Source organism: Odocoileus virginianus, chromosome 32, assembly GCF_023699985.2.
Source record: "Odocoileus virginianus isolate 20LAN1187 ecotype Illinois chromosome 32, Ovbor_1.2, whole genome shotgun sequence".
NCBI classification, from domain to species: Eukaryota; Metazoa; Chordata; class Mammalia; order Artiodactyla; family Cervidae; genus Odocoileus; species Odocoileus virginianus.
The window spans coordinates 16008404-16032795 of NC_069705.1; the positions used below are offsets into that span (position 1 = coordinate 16008404).

The window sequence follows — 24392 nt, forward strand, 5'->3', positions numbered from 1 at the left end:
GCGTGAAGAGCTTTACAGGAGGACCCATAAGGCATTTCAAACATAGGGTTTTCCTTTCATGACTTTTATTTGCTCACAAGGAGATTTAACTCACCTATGTGACACAAGTGAGACCACACACCTTGCTCACTCCTCTTAGAGACTGAGACATAGCACGCAGTAGGCGTCTCTTACCGTTTGACTCCACAATGGTGATGTTGGCAGAGGCACTGTCATTTCCCAGTTTGCTGATCACTTTGCACATATATTCTCCCGAATCAGCCAGTGATGCTTTGCTAATGCGAAGTTCTGATTTCCTACAAGATCAGGACCAAAGTGTTTAAGTATATCTCACAGAAATACGATGATCATCAAAATACAGTCTCTGCAGTTTTAGAGTTTTCAAACTCCCCCTTCTCACTCTGCACACACAACTGACTGGACTTCCCTGGTGGTCCAGTGGTTAAGATTTGCCTGCCAATGCAGGGGACATGGGTTTGATTCCTGGTCTGGGAAGATGCCACATGCCTCAGAGCTACTGAGTCAGTGCACCACAGCAAGAGGAACCTCTGCTCTCTGCAACCGGAAAAAGCCCTGGGGCAGCGGCGAAGACCCGGCATAGCCTTAATTAATTAACTAATTCAAAAATGGTCTACACCCAAAAAATCTTTAAAAAAAACCCCACAGCTGACTATAGATATATATACGCATATATATATATATATATACGATTTTACCAAAATCACCCCAAAAGTGAGATACATCTCATTTAAATTATAGCTTGGACATAGTTTTAATTTCATCACCCAGATCAGCAGTTTAAAGGAATTCTTTTCTAAGTTTTCTTTTTATTCCTCTAACACTACCACTAACCACATTACGCTTCAGAATATTTTTTCACCCAAATGTCAAATTTTTCTTTCCTCTGTATATCTCAGTGTCAGCAGCCAATAGGGTTAATTAAGGAGGATAAAGAAGTATAAAGCTGTTTCTTATAAGTCTGGTAAGGACAGATACTTCAGTGAAGGCTAGACTAGATTAAAATGTTCTACACTTCTTAGTAGAGTGACATCAGGAATTACGTTAATTTTGAATGAAGAGAATGTAATACTTCCAAAAGAAAGGGAATTTGTCATTCTTTAAAACGATTCTCATTGCTGGGAACACCATACCACACAAATGGTTCTTAATATAGAAATAAATATTCATGCAACAATAACACACACTTTCATAAAACTACATATTAAATCAATATTTGGCACTCTTTCTGAACATGGGCAACATTGTGATTTGCATCTGTCCATGCTTTACTATTGCACAAGCCTATAATTTAAGCAGTGCCTATGATTTAAAAACTCAGAACTACTGGGATTGGCTCAACATTTATTAAAGCCTTTCTAAAGTGTCCTTATATACAGGAGCCTGATATTGACAGCCTGGATTTTTGAGAGGAGGACAACAGGGAGAAAACAGGGCAGAAAGCAAAGACAGCAACTCAGAAGTATATGCAATCCTCCTATAAATTTATTGGTGGCGTTATTGAGTCGCTAAGTCCTCTCTGACATTTTGCGACCCCATGGACTGTACCCCGCCAGGCTCCTCCGTCCATGGGATTTCCCAGGCAAGAATACTGGCGTGGGTTGCCATTCCTTCCTCAGGGGATCTTTCTGACCCAGGGGTGAAACCCATGTCTAACCCAAAAATGTGGATTGTTTACCGCCAAGCCACCAGGAAAGCCCTCCTGTAAATTACACCCTCCTAATTTTAAGTGAGTTTTTTGGTCTTCTTGTCATATACTATTATTAATCAGGTTGGATCAATTGCTCCAAATTTAATTTCTACTCTTCTCCTCCTCCAGTCTACTGAATTAATCCACCCTCCTCCACCTGCAAGTGTAAGTTTTATGGCCTGCCATCTTCATGATTTGCTTGTGTATTTCTTCATCCTAGAATGGGTACCCCATATTTTGACCCATCAAGATATTAGCTGATCTTCAAGGACCATCTCAAGTGCCAATTACTGCATCAAGCCTCTCATGATCATGTAGCTGGAGCTGCTCTCTCTCTCTTTGGTCTCATTTCTGCCTGCCTTGAGTAACTCTCTCAGGAGAATCTTCTTAAAGAAATAGAGTAATGAAATTTACAGTTAACATGAGCTTACAGTTTAATCTGACAGCGATAGCTCTTAAACTTCTCCTAAAAGACCTGGGCAGTGTTTACTGGAATACTCTTCCAAGGAATGTAAGTAAATGTTATGCTTAAAAAGAGAAACAGAGACACAAACATAGAGAATGGACTTGGAGTGACAGGGAGAGAAGGGGAGGGTGGGATGAACTGGGGGATTAGAATTGACGTACATACACTACCGTGTTTTAAACAGAGAGCTAGTGGGAAGCTGCTGTAACACAAGGGGCACAGCTTGGTGCTCTGTGATGACCTAGAGGGGTGGGAGGGAGGCTAAGAGGCAGGATATATGTAGCTATTCACACTGTTGGACAGTTGAAACTAACCAAACATTGTATAGCAATCATGCGTGCAAACTCAGTTGCGTCTGATGCTGCAACCTCATGGACTATAGCCCACCAGCCTCCTCTGTTCATGGGATTTCCCAGGCAAGAATACTGGAGTGGGTTGCCATTCCAAGCAGTTATACTCCAATAAAAAAATTAAAAAAACAGAGAAACAGAAAGACAATAAGAAAAAAAAAAAAAAGAAACGTTCTGCACTCAACTAATGTTTCTTTAAACAAGCAGATTTCTTTACAACCTACCTCTTAGTCATTTTTATGCAGTTACAGTGAATTTCTAAGGCAGGCATGAGAAGTGACTAAGAAATCCTTTTTGTAGAGACACCCTTGGGAATTCTAGGACTGTGCATCAATGGGCCAAGACCAAGAATCAGTGTAATCAAGATAAGCATAACAAATACATTCAGGTTCAAAAATCAGTAGCAGAAATACAGGCTGGGAGAGAAGAGCCTTGACAACAATGTATACAGAAAAAAGGATTTCAATTAGCCACATGTATTAATATTACTCCATTTTAAACAACTATTTAAAAAAGAAGAAAAAAGTACTACTGTTTGGCCAAATTAATATTAAAAGAGCAGAAACCAAATTGGATAAAAGTCTCAATACAGTACTTATAGGCTGGATCATATCTGGAGTATTGAATTATGCTTCAAAGTGGCATTTGATAAAAAAAAAATATCAACAGCTAGAGGACTTTAGAAGAGGGTGATCAGAATTGAATACAGCCTAGATATCTTAACACCAGAGAAGATGCTATTAAACTAAGAAAGGTTCCACTGGCACGGAGCTATGAACAAGATATATAAATATATTCCATCTTTATTATCTGGAAAAGGAAAGTATTTGGTGAAGCTCTTGAAGGTAGATTTATGCCTTATAGGAAAAAGAAGGGATATTTTGGACAATACGTAAGGAAGGACCTTTTGAGTGTTCAATAAGGATAGGATGTCATGTGAAAGAGGTTTTCTATTTAGACAGATTCGAGTCTGGATTGCCACCTGTCAAGCAGTTCCTAACAAGAATACCTCTATGCAGAAAAGATTTAATTAGATCAATGGTTTCAATTAGTTTTGAAAAAATAAATCCTGTTTTTAAATGAAAGCTTAAATGAGAGCTGCATATTTAAAAACATTATGAAGGGAGAAAGCATTTATGTCAAAGAGGTTGGCAATCCTTTTTGCAGTTCAATGGAAACTCAAATTTCTCCAGGGACACAAAAAAACCCTTTGAACTATAATGATACATTTAACTATGAGATTCTGCAATCCTTGGGTCTTAAAGCAGGAATGGGAAACAGTGAGAGAGTAGAAGCAGAGAAACCTTTCTTGAAAATTATACAATGTAACCATTTGGGGCTTTAATAAGTATGGCTATAGTTTAATTTTACTTTCTTCAATAGGCTACTATATCTTGTCTATAAGAAGAAAGTTAACTTGGAAGAATGAATGAACTCCCAATCACAAAATTAACTTTTTGCTCTTTAATTGATGAGTTATCTGGGGTTCTGGAGGGATGCATGTTTTGGTGGATTTTCATTTTCTAACAGCTTTAAAAGAGTTAATTCATACACAGTGTTTAAAACAATGTTTGAAATAGAGTAATCTCCCAGTAAGTGTCTGCTACTATTATAATGACATTCTAAATTTCTGCAATTTTTAGATTTTCCTAATAAACATGCATTGCTTTGGATTAAGAAAAAATGATGCTATGTAACAATAAAGCAATAAAACATTTATAAATGGAAGTTACATAGATTAACTTCTTTTTTTATATCAAAATGTAACTGTTCTTTTAATTAGTGCTCACTCACAAGGTAGATTCAAGGTTTCCATAGTTGCTTATCTCATTTTTCATACTTAATTCTTCTACCATATTTTATAGGCAAAGGCAAATTAAATGCATATAGAAAAGATCAACTCAGTTTATATAATCCAGTTCTTCTGATCCCTAAGGAATCATATATGAATTCTCGTGTGTATGTTAACACAGCTCAGATACTGTTGAACTGCCAATGAGAAGGGTAAAGAAAGAGAGGGATTTCATAGTGCAAACTACAGAATGTCAGTCGTCATCTGGTTCTACCAGAATGAAGTCACTTGCCACTGCAGCAACTATGAAACTCTACAGAACCAGACCCTGCATAAAACGCTTCACATAAATGCTATGAAACAGACACTGGTTATTCCCATTTTATACCTAAGGAATCTGAGATCTTCTTACATATAAAGTTAAAATGACCTGTTGGAGTAGCTCAACTAATAAAAGAAAGAGATGAGTCTAAACCTCTTCTATTAAGAGTCAAAAAACCCTGAAACAACTGATAATAGGACTAATCATTCCTTACTTTTTTTTAACTTGACCAAACCAATTAGAATCAATTTTAAACAAGATTATAATATGTAAGAACAGGGTATTCCCTGGCAGTACAGTGGTTTGGACTTGCACTGCCAAGGGCCTGTGTTCAACAGGGAACTAAGATCCCGCAAACCACAAGGTGAGTCCAAAAAAGAAAAACAAGAACAGAAATGAAGAGCTGATACAAAATTGTTGTTGTTTAGTCAATAACTTGTGTCCGACTCTTTTGCAACCCCACTGACTGTAGCCCACCAGGCTCCCCCATCCATGGGATTTTCCAGGCAAGAATACGGGAGTGGGTTGCCATTTCCTTTTCCAGGGGGTCTTTCTGACTCAGGGATGGCACCCATTGGCAGGCGGATTCTTTACCACTGAGCCACCATGGAAGCCCCTGATACAAAATTAAGAGCATCCAAAAATGTGCACCACACACAAACAACAGGAAGTCAGCCTTTAATAAGACTGCTGATTCATGTCAATGTATGGCAAAAACCACTACAATATTGTAAAGTAATTAGCCTCCAATTAAAATAAATAAATAAATTTTAAAAAAAGACTGATACAAGACAGGTATGCAAGTGAAGCCAACAGGCAGACCTGAAATATAACCTGTCACACAACCAAGCTCTTTAACCAGTTTTCTTGATCAAAATCATCCACCAGGCAAAGGAAATAATAACAAAGGGATAAGTAGACACTTAAGACCAGGGCAGCTTCTATTTCTTTTAATTGGTCCCACACCTTGCTCAGCCAAATAAAACAAACAAAAAGGCTCACACATGAATGCAGAATCATAGGAAGAACATGTACGAATGTCATTTATTAGTAGGAGCAGGGGCTGAAGAGGGGATAAGACTTTACAAAATAATAGCAATTCCCTATTGGTGTAAAGTCTTTTCATAACACTAAGGGATTAAAAGGAAATTCTGACTGTTACAAACAATCTAGATTATAAAATGTGAAAAAGAAATCTAGGCGAAGGATTGGAAGAGAGTCAACATTTTACTTTAAATAAAGAGGGTCCCAGGGAAATCCTAAACCTTACACTAAAATTCACCTCTGCTTGTGATCATAGCCTAAGAGACAGTTTATCCCTTCTTGGCCTGTTGGCTAAGAGCAAATGTAGTAAGATAAAGTTAAGTAAGCAAGTAACCACTACAAATTGTTAACATTTTGAAATGTCTTCAAAATGAAAAATTATGAGCATGTAGAGGAAGCTGACAAATAAGAATGCTTTTTATTAAGCAGTTTAAGCCTAAACAGGTCCCTTGCCTTAAACATGTTATGACTTCACTGGATACTACAGCAAAATCACAAGTAGCTGTGAAAAGACGAGACATGGAGTGAAAAAGACAAAAGGCATAGATACAGATCAATTTCAAGTCCAAGAGTAACCATTTATTAACATTAGATCTACAGGAGGAAACATAATTTCCTTCATTCTCAGGATATTAATTTTTTAAAGGGTATAATAACAATAGTATCCATTCTAAGTTGAAAGTTGAAATAATAGAGCATCTTGCAAATGTTAATTAAATTTAGATTCAGTTTGATCCCTTAAAAAAGACAGCACTAATTTTTTTTTAAAGATACAGCCTCAGAAATGACCAAATACCCAATTCTGAAACCCAATTAGCTGATCACTTATCAGTGGCTGCCCACTTTACACAAAGTGTCTTATTTTTGGAGGCTCAAAAATGTTCAATGCCTTGCCAAGAGTCATTTGCAGTCACATTACTTGAATAAAATTCTTTCTTTTGGTCCCACTTAATTCTTTCCAGCAAGGCTATTGTTTAAAAGAAGTAATTTCTGAACACTGGCCTTTCCGGGATAATGGGATTTTATTAATATGTAGACAGTGCTCTTAGCTGTCTGAGTCTATGAAGCCAATGTGAAAACGCCTTTCTGAATACTAATGACACTTTTATATGTCATCCAAGCCATGTAACAAATTAGTTCTGTACCTGCACATGTGCTCTTTCGGACCGTATTCATTCCAGGGCGGGTCTCTATTTTTGTTGTTGTTTTTCCTTTTTGTCATCTTATTTATCCAACCTATTCAGCTTTTTCTCTTCAGGTATCCTCACCGTAAATACCTGCAGTCCGAAGCTGCTTCATTCTGTTCCTTCAGCCTGGATAATCCTCTCCGCCTTCCCTCCCTTCTCCCCTTCTTTCTAGGAAGCCTCCACAGTCCAGGACTGGGTCCCCTCCACCATCCTTGTGCGTACCCTTCTAAAGCCTCCTGTGATCGTCACTATCATCAAATTTAAAACTGAGAATTATAACTGCTTGTATTTCCCTTCCCCACTTGAGACCAAGCCTCCGAGACAGCATGCACTTTCTGTTCATCTCTCTGGACCCAGCTTCTAGACCAGGACCAACACACAGCATCTTGTCCAAGGAAGGGCAAAATTTCCCATCCACTCTCTCACTGGCCCAACTCAATTGGCCTCTTTATTGTCCTATAAACAGAACCTGCTACTGCTCTACTCTATAACCCACCCTACCCATCCAGGGGGTCTCTCTCTCTTTAGCAGAGTCCAACCCACCCCCTCACAGTGATTCCTGAAGCTCCTGGGGTCTTCCCCACTTCCCAACTCCCACGGCACTGAGCATCAGTAACCTGCAATTCAGCGCTTAGTTTTACTGTTTGATATTCAGTGTTAGATATTTCGTTTCCCTAATTATTAATAAATTTAACCTCCCACAAGGTAGAATTTACCTCAGCATAAATAATCAAGTTTTTAGACTGCTGTTTGCCAATAGATGGGCTGCTTAAAAATCCTGAAGCCCCCCAGCCCTAACAGGATTTCAGCACTTGATTGCTTCATATAAGGCTGTACTAGATAATCTCTACAATCTTTCAATGCCCTGAGTAGAAAACACCCTAGGATTCTTTCATTTCTCCACATTTCTAGCATATAAGCTTTTCGTGGGCTCTTAAATATTTTTGCTCTCAACTAACAGCCACATAGAAACAAATGAGACATCACTCCGTTTATGCAGATAACTGTTTCTTACTAACCTGGCTTGAGACATCACTCCGCTTATGCAGATAACTGTTTCTTACTAACCTGGCTAATTGATAAAAAACAAAACAGACACCAAAACCTAGCTAAAAGTAATTTTTCTTTGTTGTTAAACTTCTCAAAAAGAATCATGCTTGTTTTTTCAATTTGCTGTCTCTCCTCCCTTCCCCACATGGACACATGTGATAAAATATGTCTGCTTTCCATTTTTAAAGAAGGAGAGAGACATCAAGGAATTCGAGACATTGATTTGTGTTCCAGCTTATTCATAGCTAGTTGGGTGACTCAAGGAGAGACAACAGTTTTTTGACCCTTGATTTCTTAACCTGCAAAATTAGAGTCACCATGGGCAGTAAATTGCCTTTACTACCTAGGGGAAAATTGTTAAAAAAACCAAACAAATAAGATTGTATACAAAAGCACTCTGTCACTTCATAGAATTATTCTTTTTTGTATATTTGAAGTACCACCTGCTACAGTGATATTTCCTTCTGTATTATTCTTCCAAATCAAGACACTGTACTGACACAATCAATGAAAAGGATAAGCAGAGTAGTTACTAAAACCATAGAGACAAGAAAGCATCCCTAATTATAGCTCTTACAGTCATTAAACACTTTGGTAAGATAAAATTCATTTCCCTTACATCACTTTATTTTTTCCGGCTCATGTGTGTTTGATTTTTTTGGTATTTGTCCTATAAAATAAAAGTCTAGGAGGTAATTCTCATTGTTGCTTCATATATCATCTCTGGGATGTCACTGGAATCCTCTGAAGTTTAAGTAGAGAAAAGGTCACCTTGGACCTGTGAACCCCTATGATACATGTCACATTGATGAAAGGACTGTTCACAAGCAAAAATCCAAGACGTTTAGCTCTTCTGTAATTTCAAAATTTAGTTTGAGATTAGAAGTAAATGCTCTTAAATAAGGAGAAAAAAAATGAAGAAAAAAATAAGTAAAAGAGCATCATTTTAGAGTAGGTATAGAATACAGATGTTATAGGGGGGGTCACATGAAGCCTTCCCAAATAGGAATCTCCTCAAGAAGGGCAGGAAAACTTAAGATTCTTGCTACTTAGGATTACTAGATATTTTAATCTGCTCTCATGGTGATGGAGCTTAATAGAATTGTCAGTTACACATTAATTTTACGCATTAAATTTACTTGAGGGTAGTTCAGATTCAACTGATTACATTCTAACTCTTCACATGATGATATACGTTTAGTCGCTAAGTCGTGTCTGACTCTTGTAAACCCACAGACTGTAGCCCGCCAAGCTCCTCTGTCCATGAGATTCTCCAGGCAAGAATACTGGAGTGGGTTGCCATTTCCTTCTCCAGGGGATCTTCCCAACCCAGGAATCGAACTCGGGTCTCCTACATTGCAGGCAGATTCTTTCCCAACTGAGCTTGATTGTGTAAGGCACAGGTATTCTATACAGGATTTTAGGATCTCATCTATTACTTATTATTACTATTAATAGCACCTATTAATATTTTTTTCATTTTTTAAAAATTTTTGTTTTGAATTCTTTTTTAAATTTATTTTTTCACTGAAGTATAACTGATTTACCACTTTGTGTTAGTTTTTCTGCTGCACAATGAAGTGAATCTGATATATATATATATATATCCCCTTCTGCTTGGACCTCCCTTGGTCCCACCCCTCAGGTCATCACAGAGCACTAGCTGAGCTTCCTGTGCTATATACAGCAGCTTATTATTAATATTATCTTCTCTCACCCCTTCTACTTCTAGCCACATGTTACAGTCCTTTCCACATCCATCCTTCCTTTCTTTCTCCAGAAGTTGTAAGATGACATATTTTAAAATTCTTTCCTATCTAATGACCCAATTTCTGGCCCCCATATAACAAAAAATTTTTCATTTATCACATATCCTGTTTTTTTTGATGGTATCCTTATTTACTAAGCTGTTAGTAAATTTTGTATTTTATACCATTGTATTGCTAGGCATGGAATCTGCTGTGTAACGCAGGATACTCACCCTGGCCTTTTCTGTATCTTGATGTTTTGTGGTTTGTTCTTTCGGCTTAATTCACTCCCATTCTTGAACCACTTGAACTTGAGAGAGGAGTATTCAGAACTGGTCTCGCACCGAAGCACTAGTTTAGAACCTGCCACAGACTCCTGACTCTTCATCTCTTTCAAGCGGGGAGGCAAGGCTAAAAGAGAAAAGAGAAGGAAAAAAGTTCTGATCACATGGTTCTCTTCCCAAGAGAAACATGTTCATTTTGGTGAGCCTGATCAAGAGGATTTACTAACTGAGAGAGAAAAGAAAAAGGGGAAGGGGGTATCAGTTAAAATGTATCTCAGCTTAGAGAATAATAAAAATGTTCAGATAAAATATATTCAGGGGGAAAAAGAGAACTTAGGTTATAAAATTATTCTTTGAAACAGACACACAGATATAAAGAAGAAACTAGCAGTCACCAGTGGGGACAGGGAAGTGGAGAGGGGCAATATATGTGTAGATGATTAAGAGGTACAAACTATTAGGCATAAAATAAGCTACAAGGACATACTGTAGAACACAGGGGGCATGGCCTTTATTCTATAATAATTATAAAATATAGTGAAAGTGTTAGCTGCTCAGCCATGTCCAACTCTTTGTGATCCCAGGGACTGTAGTCCACCAAGCTCCCCTGTCCATGGGATTCTCCAAATAAGAATACTGGAGTGGGTTGCCATTTCCTTCTCCAGGGGATCTTCCCCACCCAGGGATCAAACCCCACTCTCCTGCATTGCAGACAGATTCTTTACTGTCCAAGCGAAGCATAAAGCATAAAATATAGTACACCATTTAAAAATTGTGAATCACTATATTGTGCATCAAGTCTACTTCAATAACAATCTGTTCTTTAAAAACATTCTAAACAATACACACACACACACACACACACACACACATATATTCAAGATAGCAATTTCTTCCATCTTTACATCCTCTGGTACTATTAAAAATCCTGAAGACTGGTCATTTCAAAGAATCAAAATCTTATGCTAAAGAATAACAGGTAACTGGGCCATTATTTCTAAAGCACATTCACATTTCCACCACCCCCCCCACCCCCAGATCACAATTAATCTGCATGACAGTTCTGTGAATATGTAAAACAGGTATCACACCCATTTTTTCCAGCGACAGGTTAAGTGTCTCTTGGTCACGGTTACAATATCTGGAGAGTCAGAGTTAGACTACGCTATCAACAGGAGAAATCCAGAGAACAAAAAGGACTCATCTTAACAACACTCATTTCTTCAAGACAGGAATTCTTTGGTGACATCACTCTTTCTTTGGTGACAACACTTTTATTGGGTCTACAGATACTCTCCCACAAACAACAAATGACCTTTCCAGAAGACCACCATACTCCCATCAGATTATCAGTTTGATTGGATTTCACCCTTCTAAATCTTCTCAACAGAGACAGGAGAGCACTTATATTGTGCATTAATTTATAGGACACTTTATGTGGCTCAGCTGGTAAAGAATCTGCCTGCAGTGTGGGAGGCCTGGATTTGATCCCTGGGTTGGGAAGATCCCCTGGAGAAGGGAAAGGCAACCCACTCCAGTATTCTGGCCTGGAGAATACTATGGACTGTATATTCCATGCGGTTGCAAAGAGTTGGACATGACTGAGTGACTTTTAGTCACTCATTCACTTATATTAAATGCTTACATACCATTACTATTTTAAGCAAGACCTATTTTAAGCAAGACTTATTTTAAGCAAGTACCTATTCTCTACTGAAATCTTTATGGATAAAATGTTGGAATATCTGAGATTTACTTCAATATGAAATGGTAGTGGGGAATGTGCTAAGTTGCTTCGGTCATGTTCAACTCTTCGCGACCCCATGGACTGTAGCCCACCAGGCTCCTCTGTCCATGGAATTCTCCAGGTAAGAATACCGGAGGGTGTTACTGTGCCCTCCTCTAGGGAGTCTTCTCAACCCAGGGATGGAACCTGCGTCTCTATATACTAGCAGACTGGTCCTTTACCACTAGTGCCCCCTGGGAAGCCAGTGGGGAAAGGTTAGGCATAAAAATGAAATAAATTCCCCAAGAAGTTGACTGTGGTAAGTCAGTCAATACAAAGAAGCAGGGATTTAGTATACGACTCTTTTTTAAGATTTTTTAAAAATGTAGGCCATTTTAAAACTCTTTATTGATTTTGTTACAATATTGCTTCTGTTTTATGTTTTGTCTTTTTGACCACAAGGAATATGGGCTCTCAGCTGCCCAACCAGGGATGGAACCTTCACCCTGGCATTGGAAGGCAAAGTCTTAACCACTGGACTGCCAGGGAAATCCCTGCAATACTATATAGTATGTCTGGGTTTTTTTTCCCCATAATAAAACAGTTTAAAAAATAAAAGCATATTGAATGGATTTTCCTCTGCACACATAATTTCACTTAATCAACACCACAGAAAGTGATGTCTCAACATCTCTGTTTCCAATGAGTCTTACAAAAGCCAAGTACAAAGTCTATTTCTGCCATAGTTCAGGACTTAATGAGAAGTTAATTCTTCAAATCCACCAAGAGACTGCACCTCTCAGACCCACTGAGCAATTATTCACTGTGTACAGCATCAAGACTCCAAGGATGGCAATCAGAACCATGTTAAGCACGAACAGGAAATGGTGTACCTTTCCCACTCTGCATATATTTATTTTTCTACAACTCTGCCCTTACCAAGAAAATCCCTCCAAAAATGTCAGGAATGAGTATATAAATTTTCCATTAAATCACAGCAAAAACTATTTGAACGCTGTGACTTCTTAAGTGTCCCTACAATTACACATCCCCCTTCTTCTTATTTAGAGGCCGGGAGATGAGGTGGAGAAGCAGACACTAAATGTGAAGACACAGCAGCAAGTTAGAAAATTGTATCAATATTTCAGCTGTTCTTAGCCTCTGACACCTGATGATTTTCTCTGGTTATTTTTCTTTTTGACAGCTTGAAAATAAGATTTACTTCCTGAAGAGCTTTCCTAGAATCCTTCCCTTTAAGATGTGGTCCACGAATTTCTGTTCTGGACGTTTTAAAAAACAGACTAAATTCTTATCTATCTGGTATAGTATTTGTATATTCCTATTAACTCCTTAAGATCATTTTCAATTTTGTAAACCTAGTAAAGAGTTTTAAATGATACCAAAAAACTGGTTTACATCTATTAAGAAAAATAAACCACCTCATTCTTTTATGTACAGATTAAAAGAACTAGCTTGAATTTTTGTTGTTGTTTTCACTTAATTTTGTGTTGAGCTTGGCATACAGCCCAGATTTTCCAGGTTCATTCCCTTGTCTCTATCCAAAATGTTCTAAACCAATATTTGAGATGTCCTTAACTCTCATGAAGAACCATGTTCCCTCACCCACCTCTCCATTCATTTGCTTACCAATACAGTCTGAACACAAATCTACTAGATTTTGTCATCTTGTTTGAAATCTTCGTGAAGTCCATTTGCATCTCTTTTTACTTTTTTCCTCTTATTCTATTCCACTGTCTCTTTCTGTCACCTCTCCTTCCCCATTCCCCTCCTATCTTCATTTCTTTATTTATTATGACTTTAGTTAAGAGTCTTGATTTCAAATGTGAGGAAACAATTGGACAAATTCAAATTGAAGGTTATTTGACAAAACAGCTGGTCTAGGCTCCAGGAATATCAATGTCACGAAAGATAAAACACTGTGAAACTGATGTAGATTAAAGAGACTGACAAACGCAATAGACTTTGACTAGTGATTGGATCTTGCTTCAGGGAAAAAATAGTTATAAGGGACATTATTAGGACTACTGGGAAAATCTGAATAAAGCTCCTGTATCAAAATCAAGTTTCTCAAGTGTGATAACTGCATTGTGGTCACGCAGAAGAATGCCCTTGTTCTTAGGCAGTATTTGCTGAAATATCATGATATCTACAACTAAATTTCACATGATTCTGCAAATAAGGATGTACATGCATACATGCATGTGCATGCACACACACACACACACAGAAAGGGAGGAAAAGGAATATTGGTTTCTATTAGCTTTTTTGCCTTTTTAAAATCTGATCTTTCTGCCATTAAAAAAATCTCAAGCTTTCAGTAAATACTTTTGAAGTCTTGGCTAAATTTGAAGTCACTGAGATTCTTGGGAATATTTGTGTTGCAACTTACAAATGTAGCTCTTAAGATTATACTCTCCATTAAAATTCTGTGAGTGGTATGGCACTGAAATCCTCCTACATTCAACCTGATAACCATGACTTTGGGGCTTCAATCCCACTAGGCCCTTTGGTGGAAGGAAAACAATCTCTTATCTGGCAGGTCAACACATCTGCTCTCTCTTTGGGGGTTCACATGCAAGACTGGTACATCTTTGTCCTTAAGAGATGATCTATGACATAATGAGGCACAGACCTTGAGAGGCAAGGCCTTTTGTAACTAGAATATCCACTCCTTAAGCTAACCCCAATGTATAAATATTTCTTAGTGTTTGGGATTTGGATATACCTCTATTGACTAGCCTAAGCTGCTCTCTCTTGCATGTAGCTTCAAGACTGTCACAAGCACAGAAGCTTCCAGCATCCCTGGAAGTCCACTTGTCATAATGTCTCTGCTGTGTCTTCAGGGAAAACCAGCTATGATGTGAGGATATACCGATTTCAGAGAACAGCTGTTTTAAGGTGTTAAAATTCTCCATAAATGGAGAAACAAATCTGTGACCCACTAACCCAGCCACACGACTGCACTCTTGGCCCCTCGGTATTCTGCGGTCAGTGATACCTTCTAGAAAAGTACCACATAAAGTTCCTCACTCACTCCAGGTGGAGCCCAAATGGAGGCATCCTACAGACTAGGCAACAACATAAATTTTTCTTTATTTCTTCTCACATAACCACCCTAATGGAATACCCCTGGATATTTCAGACTCTTGCTAAGTGTGCAAACTAATGTTGAGGACATATGGTCTGTTGCTTTTTCTCCTCTATTCATAATGAGACAACTTTCAATAGAGTAAATTTCCTTCCATTAGATTATAAAACAATACATATATATTATTAGAATACATTTTAAAACTACGTATGTTTCTCAGTTTACTCGCATAAAATAATCTCATTTATTTCATTGAGAAAGCACTCCACCAAGTACTTTCTAAAATTCAGATATAATTGTATAAGACCAAGGGTAGCTTTGAAACCATGGGCAATATTTGAAAGCGAGTACTCGGATTTTAAAACTGCAAAAAAAAAATTTACATACCCTTCAATTCTTATTTAAGAGTAACCAGTCTGTTAATTTAGCCACTGCTGTGCTAAGTCACATCAGTCCTGTCCAACTCTGTGCCACTGTGTGGACTGCAGCCTGCCAGGCTCTTCTGTCCATGGGATTCTCCAGGCAAGAACACTGGAGTGGGCTGCCATTTCCTCCTCCAGGGGATCTTCCCAACCCAGGGATCGAACTTGTGTCTCTTACGTCCACCTGCATGGGCAGACAGGTTCTTTACCACTAGCGCCACCTGGGAAGCCCTAACTAAAAATGGATAGAAGGTAAACACAGTGCTAAGTTACTGCTTCCAATGCAGTAAATGATCTGAACATCTTTGGAATGATTTAATAGTATTTGGTCTACCACAGTTCATAATTCTGCTTTCATTGTGATGCTGGGAGGCAGCATTTCCACACCCTGAAACAATTTAATGACAGAGCAAGTTTTAAATAGTCATGCCTTAAATCTACTTCAAACTTGCTTGACATTAATATGAACCTATCCACACCCTTAGAAATGTATCAACAGAGACAGACAGTAAAGTGCAAAAAGGAACAGCCTATAAAAATAGAAACCCCCAAACCCTCAGAGCAATGCCACACATTTACAGGCACTCGTTTTTACAGGCTTTAAGTGTTTTACAGGGCTTTAAAAGATCACAAACATACTCTTCCGACTCTAAGTCAATGCAAGCAGGTATGACTATATACTTTAAAAGTCTATTTTTGCATGTCTAATTTTTTTATTTGAGAGGTTGTATAATGGAGAAAAAAAAACTGTGGCAGTAGTCCAAAAACAATTATTTTACATGCTGACCACACAAAAATTGAAGACACGATGCTCATTTATTCCAATTCTTTAATGTGTGAATAAGTATTTGTGATAAAGATGAAGAAGAACTATCCATCTAAGCAATTGTCTCATTTTACTTGTCCACTGGGTGCTCATCTTTTTAATATGTTCAATATTGCTATTATCAAATGTTGTACTGTATTGTTAAGAACAGGGAATGCCTTTTAGTATGTGTGTGTTGATGAGATATGCAGATAGCATGGGACACTAGATGAATTGTTTCTTTTCTTTGGATGTCCTGACGGTGCAAAACTAGCTCATAACTCTCCACATTTGACTGTACAGTTAAACTGAAGAGCCTTGACACTGAACAAATTAAACAGGAAACCTGCAAAATATTATCAAATCACTGTGAGTTTTCAGCTATGACTGCCCAGTGAAGCCTTCCTCGCATAAAACCATTTAAAAGCCTGATACCACACAGGTGCAGATCTCACAGTGAAAACTGGTGATTGGCAATGATGTTAGTTAAGGAAAGTCACACAAGTATCATGAATGGGTCTTCTACACAGAAGGATGCCCTATTTTTTATAGTCATGTTAAAGGTAAATGAGTAACTGAGGAAAGTCTCTATAAGTCCTTTATTGAGAAAATTATGGTCACAATGTACAGAATGGATAAAGTTTATTATACTTAGTCATCTGGTCTTCTCTTATGAGTTGTACTCACAAATTTGACTATAAAAGGGAAAATTTATCAGGTATATATTTTGTAAATATAGCTGTGTATAAGGCAGCAAGGTCAAGCAGCAATGGTATTTCACAATACACCTAGGATTAAAATCACTGCTACTGAGGCAGTGTGTGATCTTAAGTTATGTTAGGGACCATCTCACAGGTCCACATGTGAGTGACACATGTGGTGACTTAAGGCTCATACTGCCTCAAGTCCAGCTGAATCATCTTCCAGATAGACTGTTCCTAACTGCAGTTAACTAGAGTTTCCTGTGAGCCTAAATGGAAACCTACTTTGTGTCCCTGTGTATTCAGCAAGGATATCTGGAGAAGGAGATAAAGCATATGGGGACCTCCACTTGTGAGAAAGTCACTATATAAAGTTCAGGGGTTTATTACAAGACATACTCAAGCTTACTCCATACCACTGGCAACAAACTATACCAGTCAACACACTAAGATTGGCTTCAAAGTAGAGTTAAGACAGTTGGACCCAGAAATACCATTTTAGCAGTTCTATGCCCAACTCCTTATACAAGGATGAATGTGTATCACCAAATAATATCTTTACAAGCGTTTGGAACAATCCTCATAACACATGCATGGAACATGTCATTATACAACATATTATAATACAATAAATTCGGGAGCAATATTTCAGCATTTTACTTCTCTTATTCACAATGGTAGGACCACTAAGCCAGAGCCGGCTTCTTACTAGTGTTAACCTTCATCTCTCAAACAATTCAGACTTCAGTGGGGCTTTTCACATAGAGATTTGCACAAAGTTCCACATCCCCCAGTTCACTGCTACAAGCTGACTGAAACAGTAGCATTCTTTTAAATGTTCCTTTCGGAGGTAGGAACCACAACCAGCCCAGTCAAAAATGATGTTTACTCTTCTTTTTTTTTTTTTTCCCGCTCAGGCATGTTCAACTCTTTGTGATCCACTGGACTGTAGCCCACCAGGCCCCTCCATCCATGGGATTTTCCAGGCAAGAATACTGGGGTGGGTTGCCATTTCCTTCTCTGGGGGATCTTCCTGACCCAGGGATGGAATCTGCATCTCCTATGTCTCCTGAATCGCAGGTGGATTCTTTACTTACTGAACCACTGGGGAAGCCCATGCTTACTCTAAGGCCACAGAAAATGACTGATCACATTCTACAGCTAAACATCACACCCAACAGGCTACACTAAAGAGGCACATGTGAAAAAAGAGGGCCATTTAAGGAATTTGTCGCTATCCAATCAAAGGCGAGGCAAGAGCAGTCTTGAGCAGGTGGTCACAGTCCCTATGTGGAGGCTCAGGCTTATGGTGGTGGTGGTGGTGATGATGGGTCCATTTTGACAAACATCCAAATGTCCAACATAGCATTAGTCTCTCAGTTGTGTCCAACTCTTTGTGACCCCAGGAGCCCACCAGGCTCCATTTCCCAGGCAAGAATACTGGAGTGGCTTACCATGTCCTTCTCCAGGGGATCTTCCTGACTCGGGGATCAAACTCACAACTTTTGTGTCTTTTGGACTGCAGGCAGATTCTTAACCTGCTGATCCACTGGAGAAGCCAATAAACATCCAGATGTCTAAGTGTATCAGACACATGGGATCTCAAGGACTTAGCACAAAACTTCCTTGTTGAAAAAAAGTAAGTAGAAGGAAGGATCTAGAAGATACTGATAAAGAAGAGATCCAGGTCCAAATGTTACTTCGAAACCCACACCCACTTTCTCAAAAAGGCTTTTTTAAAATTTGAGATCAAAGGGCCCCACTGACATTATTTTCATTTTTATGCATTCCACTGGATCAGGACTCTGATGCTCTCTGCCATATGTTGCTAATAAAAAGGAAATGTAAATCTAACTGGAAAACGGTCAAAAAAGCATTCCCGCCTTTACTTTGCCATTTTTCCATCCTCCTGGATTTCTCTCACCTGGACATCGTCGTTAAAATGTCCTCTACTGAAAGCAGCGATGGAGATGCAGACATAGAAAACAGACTTATGGCCACGGGGGGTGAGGGGGGAAGGAGAGGGTGGGACAAATGGAGAGAGTCGCCTGGAAACATACATATGACCACGTGGAAAGCAGACAGCCAGTGGGGGTGTGCTGCATGACCCAGGGAACTCAAGCCAGGGCTCTGTGACAACCAACAGGGGTGGGACGGCGTGGGAGGTGGGAGGCAGGTTCAGGAGGGAGGGGACATATGCATACCTACAGCTAATTTATGTCGAGGTATGGCAGAGGCCAATACTGTAAAGCAATTATCCTCCAATTTAAAATAAATAAAAAAAAAACGTTTTCTACTTGATTCCTGCCTCAGCTAAGACCCCAGTCATTGCAACCATACTCCTTCCCATCTCCTTTAAGGCACCTTATCTCAGAGGCTCCTGCAGAGACCAGGCTGTTATTCCATTTTAAGAAGAGTGAGCATTTTAATATGATCTCCTCTGTTTTCAAATCAAAGTTGGTCAACTGTCTTCATTGATTACCTCAGTCTACAAGGTCTAAATTTGCTCCTTAACTAGTCAGTAACTATTATGATCAATCCCCAAATTTACCATTTGGGTCAATTTCCCTTTTCCTTTTTTCTTGTATGTATTTCATATAAGCTGGATAACTATTCTTTCCATTTTACAGGTGAGGATACGAGGGGTTATGCCAACATTTGTACAAGGTCACAAGGCTGTCAAGCTGCAGACAAGGATTTAAAGCCAGGACAGCTGACAAAAATCTAGGAACTATTATTTCATTTCATAGCCACCACAGTAATTTTATGTTTTTTACAATCAGATCACCTCTGCATAAATGTCTGTGAGAGATTTACAACACTGTACAATTCTACAAGGGCAATAAGCACAGATTTACTAGGTAAGAGAATTTTTCAACCTGAAAAATTAATATTATGTTTGTTGAAATTAGCAATCTTCATCTTCTATATAGCTCTGTAGGGCTATGCCCAGTATTTCATAGTGAAGGTCAAAGACAAAACTATAAAACTACTGTAATAGTGGTCTCAAGACTTGGAAGGTGAAGTTAAAATAAGGTCCTCACAGTACTTTCAACAATAAACTCCTTTAGAATAACATAATAGCTAACACTGATTGAGTAACCTAGTATGAATTAAATATCAAGCACTGGCCTGACAGCTTCATGTTTATTAAGTCTTTTAAGTTTTGAGACAATTCCAGGAGATATGTGCATTATTCCAATTTATAGACAACCAAACAGGAACAGAGGGGTAAAGCAACCTCCCAAAGTCCCAGAGCTGGCATATTGGGGTGCCAGTATCTGGACCCTAGAAGGCTGACCCATGCCAAGAGGCATGTGAGACCTTTGCTCCCAGACCCGGGATGGAAGCCACATCCCCTCCACTGGAAGGTGACATCTTAACCACTGCATTGCCAAGGAAGTCCCAGCTCCTGCTCTTAACTCCTAGGCAACCAACTGAACAATTTGCTCTGTCAAATAGGTTTATAAGTCAAATGTAAAATTTATCTTATTGATGTATTAAGAGTGCCCTGATAAACCCTGGCATATGCCCCATGGTAGATCATTTCTGCATATTCCAAGTGCAAAACATATAGTCTGGGGGAGAAAGTAGAGATAAGTGGATATGAAAACAGCTGTCTCTTCTAAGCTACCTTGATGATTTATGGGGACATAAAACAGGACAGAATACTTTAAAATGGAATGATGCAAAAAATATATAGATTTTTAAACTGTGCAATTGCCTATCATCCCGCAAAAGCCACAAGGGCGGAGCGCACTGTGTCTCACTCCAGTGTGGTCCCACTCCAGTGTTCACTGGAACGAGACAGCTCCCACGTGGGAACCCAGCCCCGAGACGGTCTGAAGAGATTACTGATGCTCCGTCAAGGTGCAAAGGCAAATGGCTGTGACAGTGGAATCTGGAGCCAATCACAGCACCGGCACCGTTGCTGGCAGCTTTAAGGTAAGTGTTCAACAGGCCTGCCTAATGAGTGCTGTCACCACAGCTGCCCCCAATTACAAGAACATCTCAGTCAGGAACACAGAGAAGCTATCCTGCAAGCCTCATTTAAGGCCATCAATACACAGGGTTAAAATGGATCCATTATAGTTTGACCTAACTGACATACAGCAAATTTGACATATGTTTATAAATTTGATCTTTTCTGTTGTCAAAAACTATTTTTTTGTCTTTTTCATTTGCTATCCATACCTGCCATATTTATCTCCAACATGCCACTTAAACATAGACTTCGAGAAATATCCGGTCACTGAGAATTTGATATTATATTTATTTATTCTCTTATGGTAATGGGGTTCTTCTCTTCTGATGTGCTTAAATAAATTTTGGACAGGAACATGACCTTGAAGTATCCATATTAATATTAATTAATATTTAGAATAATAATCATTTAATTAACCGATGTCACTGAAATTCTTTTTTTTCTTTTGCGAGAACCTCACTCAGATGTTCTAAACTGGATCAAATTCCCAGGCAAGATGAGTAGGTGCACACTTGATTAGAAGTAGTTTTAAACAATAACAGCTGTGGGAAAACCTTGAAGCACTGCATCAAACATAAAACACTGCTTTTGAACAAAGCCCTAATTTATACCAATAATAGCACCCCATCGTCTACTTTTCACATAGCCCCTTAAAACCTGCAGTGAAGAAGAAAACATTTTAGCAGAGCTAATCACAAAGTCAGTGTATCCTTTCAGGACCTTGAAAGTGTCTTTCTTTGTTATTTAGGCAGGTCAGCTTTTCTGGTAACCATGTTTCTGATTTCTTTCCTTCTTTTTTTTTTTTTTTAAATTCATGGATAACTTATTAAACTGAATGACACTAAAAAGTGAATGCCAGGATCGAAGGGAAGCCTCTTAATGCACTAAAGCCAATCAGATCAAAGTTAAATTTCTCTACAGTCAACCAACCAGCTTTGCATCCTTCCTTAAATAGGGCCCAAGTCTGACTTTGGAGTATCTTCAAAGCTCGTGTAGCTTTAAAGACTTTTCTTTGCATTTTTAAGCTAGTCCACAGACAACCAAACAGCTGAATCCTTATCATTTTACTGCTCCCCCACAGGAAAGGTTAAGAAAGGAGAGTTTCTTATCTTAGGGTTCCCAGTGTCATGAATTTGTTGACGGGACAGAAAATGACCAGAGTGGAAGAAACAGATTGTTTACGGTAAGGAAATCTGTGCCACATCATTGACCATCAAAAGCAGTCTAATTCTGTGACCCACCTAACAGAGCTACAAGGCTGTGATATCCCCCTGCACAGTCCTTGGAAGTCAAAGGATCAGATCAGAGTGAAAGGAGTCCGGTTTTAGACAACACACACAATCACAATAAGGGAAGTTAAAATTCAGTTTCCCTTACTTGGCATAAAAAAATTAGCTCACTAAAGCATCTCTTGAAAGTACAAGTGAGCTGCTTTCTGTACCTTCTGAGAGAATCCACTGGTTCCTAAATTGTAATCGAATCTTCTCAGCACAAAGATTCACACATATTGCATAAAATGAAGCTTACTTAGCATGACAACACATAACTTTCACTTCCTCCATGGGGACAGGCACGCCACTAGAAAGGCTCTTGTTTTGGTTGTTTTTATTTAGGAAGAAGTTTAGTTGGCTTCTTTGCTAACAGTTTCTAGCTCATGAATTTAAATGACTAAACTCCACTTATACCGTCCTGTGCTACTGCTCATAGATTTTTATAGTCTCCTTGAATAGCAAGAATCAGGAGTTTGCAAATTCAGAGTCTAAGGCTTGTTTGTTCTGTGGGACCAGAGAGGCACTCTGAAACGCAATCATCTTATCCTTAAAAAGAAATAAGAGGGGGACTTCCCTGGTGGTCCAGTGGTTAAGACTCTGCTTCCAATGCAGAGCTTAAGGGTTCAATCCCTGGTCTGGGAATAAGATCCTACATGCTGTGGAGTGTGGTCAAAAAGGGGGGGGGGGCAATTATACTCCAATAAAAAATTAATAAAAAGAAGGAGGCTATGGGCACTAGATCTGCTGTATCTATTTCACACAGCTGTAAAAATCTAATGAAAAATGGTGGTGAAAATAGTTTGCATCTTTAAAATAATTACTTTTCATTCTTAGTGCTGATTTGAATGCCAGCATCCATAAATCATCTGAAAAGTCAGAAAATACTAGCTCATATGAATCCAAATGGCACCTAATCATATAATTAACAGCTGAAAAACTGCACGTAGCTGTGGTCATTCCTCAAGAAAAAAAAAAAGCACCTGGAAACTATCAAGAAGGGTCACTAAAATGTTCAAAGGGAAGGGCTGCCAGTGTAAAGGAATAGACTAAACATTCTAGAAGCCTAAAGATTGATACAAGGAAGGCCAGGAAAGGAAAACAATGGGTCTTTAAAGTCATAAAAATTTTAGATTTATAGAATACTACAGTGAGTGGAAAACCCTCCAAGCATAAAGCAAGAAGATTTAGAATAAAAAAGGAAATGAAGCACTCGGATATGTGACTTCATTTTAACATGAAAGGTTATAGTCAAGATGGTAAAATCTGAATAAGGCCTAAAGTTTAGCTAATGGCATTGTACCAATGTTAATTTTCAGTGCTGATCAATACACCAAGGGAATAAGGAGTTGGATGAAGAGTATATAAGAACTGTGTCCTATCTTTGCAACTCTCCAATAAGTCTAAATTATACTTTTCCCGAAATATATTCAAGATGACCAGCCCAACTGAAGTATTTTTTGGATAGTAAGTTAAGGGTCCCTCTTCCGTGTTCCCATAAATCCATTATTATTCCATTTAATACAATTCATTTTATCTTAATAAGTATTTGTTTTAACCTGGAAGAGAGAAGACTCCTTTACATCATGAACTTTTTCTTTTAATTCATCTTTTATCCTAGTAACTAGCACAGTGCCCAATAACATTTGCTGAACAGGAAGATGAATAAAGTAATAAAGTCAGTACAGGAGTCAAATACTTCATATCAAATGAGCCACTTGTTTTGCTCTGATGCACAGATTTATGCAAGAACACCTTGGCTTTATCAGGGTTATCATGTACCTTTCCTACTCAAAACAATATGAACCTATTACACCACCTTTTAGCCAAACACATTAGAATATTACACATTGAAAAGACTTTCTGAAATCCAACTAGTAGCCAGATACTGGCTCATTCATAGAGATGGCCAGCTTTATTCTCTTAGACAGTTCTCAATTTCCATTCTTTCAACCAATATTATTGAGTGTCTATTGAATGGTTTGTTGTTGTTCAGGTGCTAAGTCACGTCTGACTCCCTTGCAACCCCATGGGCTGTAGCCTGCCAGGCTCCTCTGTCTGCGGGATTTCCCAGGCAAGAATATTGGGAGTGAGTTACCATTTTTCTCCTCCAGCGTATCTTCTCAAACCAGGGATTGAATCTATGTTGGCAGATGGATTTTTTTACCACTGAGCCACCAGTTTTAAGTACTCAAGAAACAAACTTGAAAAAGAAGAACAAGAACCCTGCTCTCCATGGTGCTTACATCTGGGGTGGGGTCAGAGGGTAAGACCCTGATGCTGGGAAAGACTGAAGGCAGGATGAGAAGGAGATGATAGAGGATGAGATGGTTGGATGGTATCACTGACTCAATGGGCATGAGACTGAGCAAACTCCAGGAGATGGTGATGGACAGAGAAGCCTGGTGTGCTGCAGTCCACGTGG

The 24392-nt window shown here is 38.7% G+C and overlaps 1 protein-coding gene across 7 annotated transcripts in view; it reads right to left on the reverse strand.

The window, feature by feature from the left end:
* The window catches only part of NRG1 (neuregulin 1), a 228912-nt gene that overhangs the window by 166397 nt on the left and 38123 nt on the right, over nucleotides 1–24392 (reverse strand). For all 7 annotated transcript variants that reach the window (XM_070459920.1, XM_070459921.1, XM_070459919.1 and 4 more), the window contains exons 2-3: nucleotides 9901–10078; nucleotides 175–296 (exon numbers count right to left, since the gene is read on the reverse strand). In XM_070459920.1, coding sequence (XP_070316021.1) covers nucleotides 175–296; nucleotides 9901–10078 — 300 coding nt within the window. The remainder of the gene's footprint in view (nucleotides 1–174; nucleotides 297–9900; nucleotides 10079–24392) is intronic.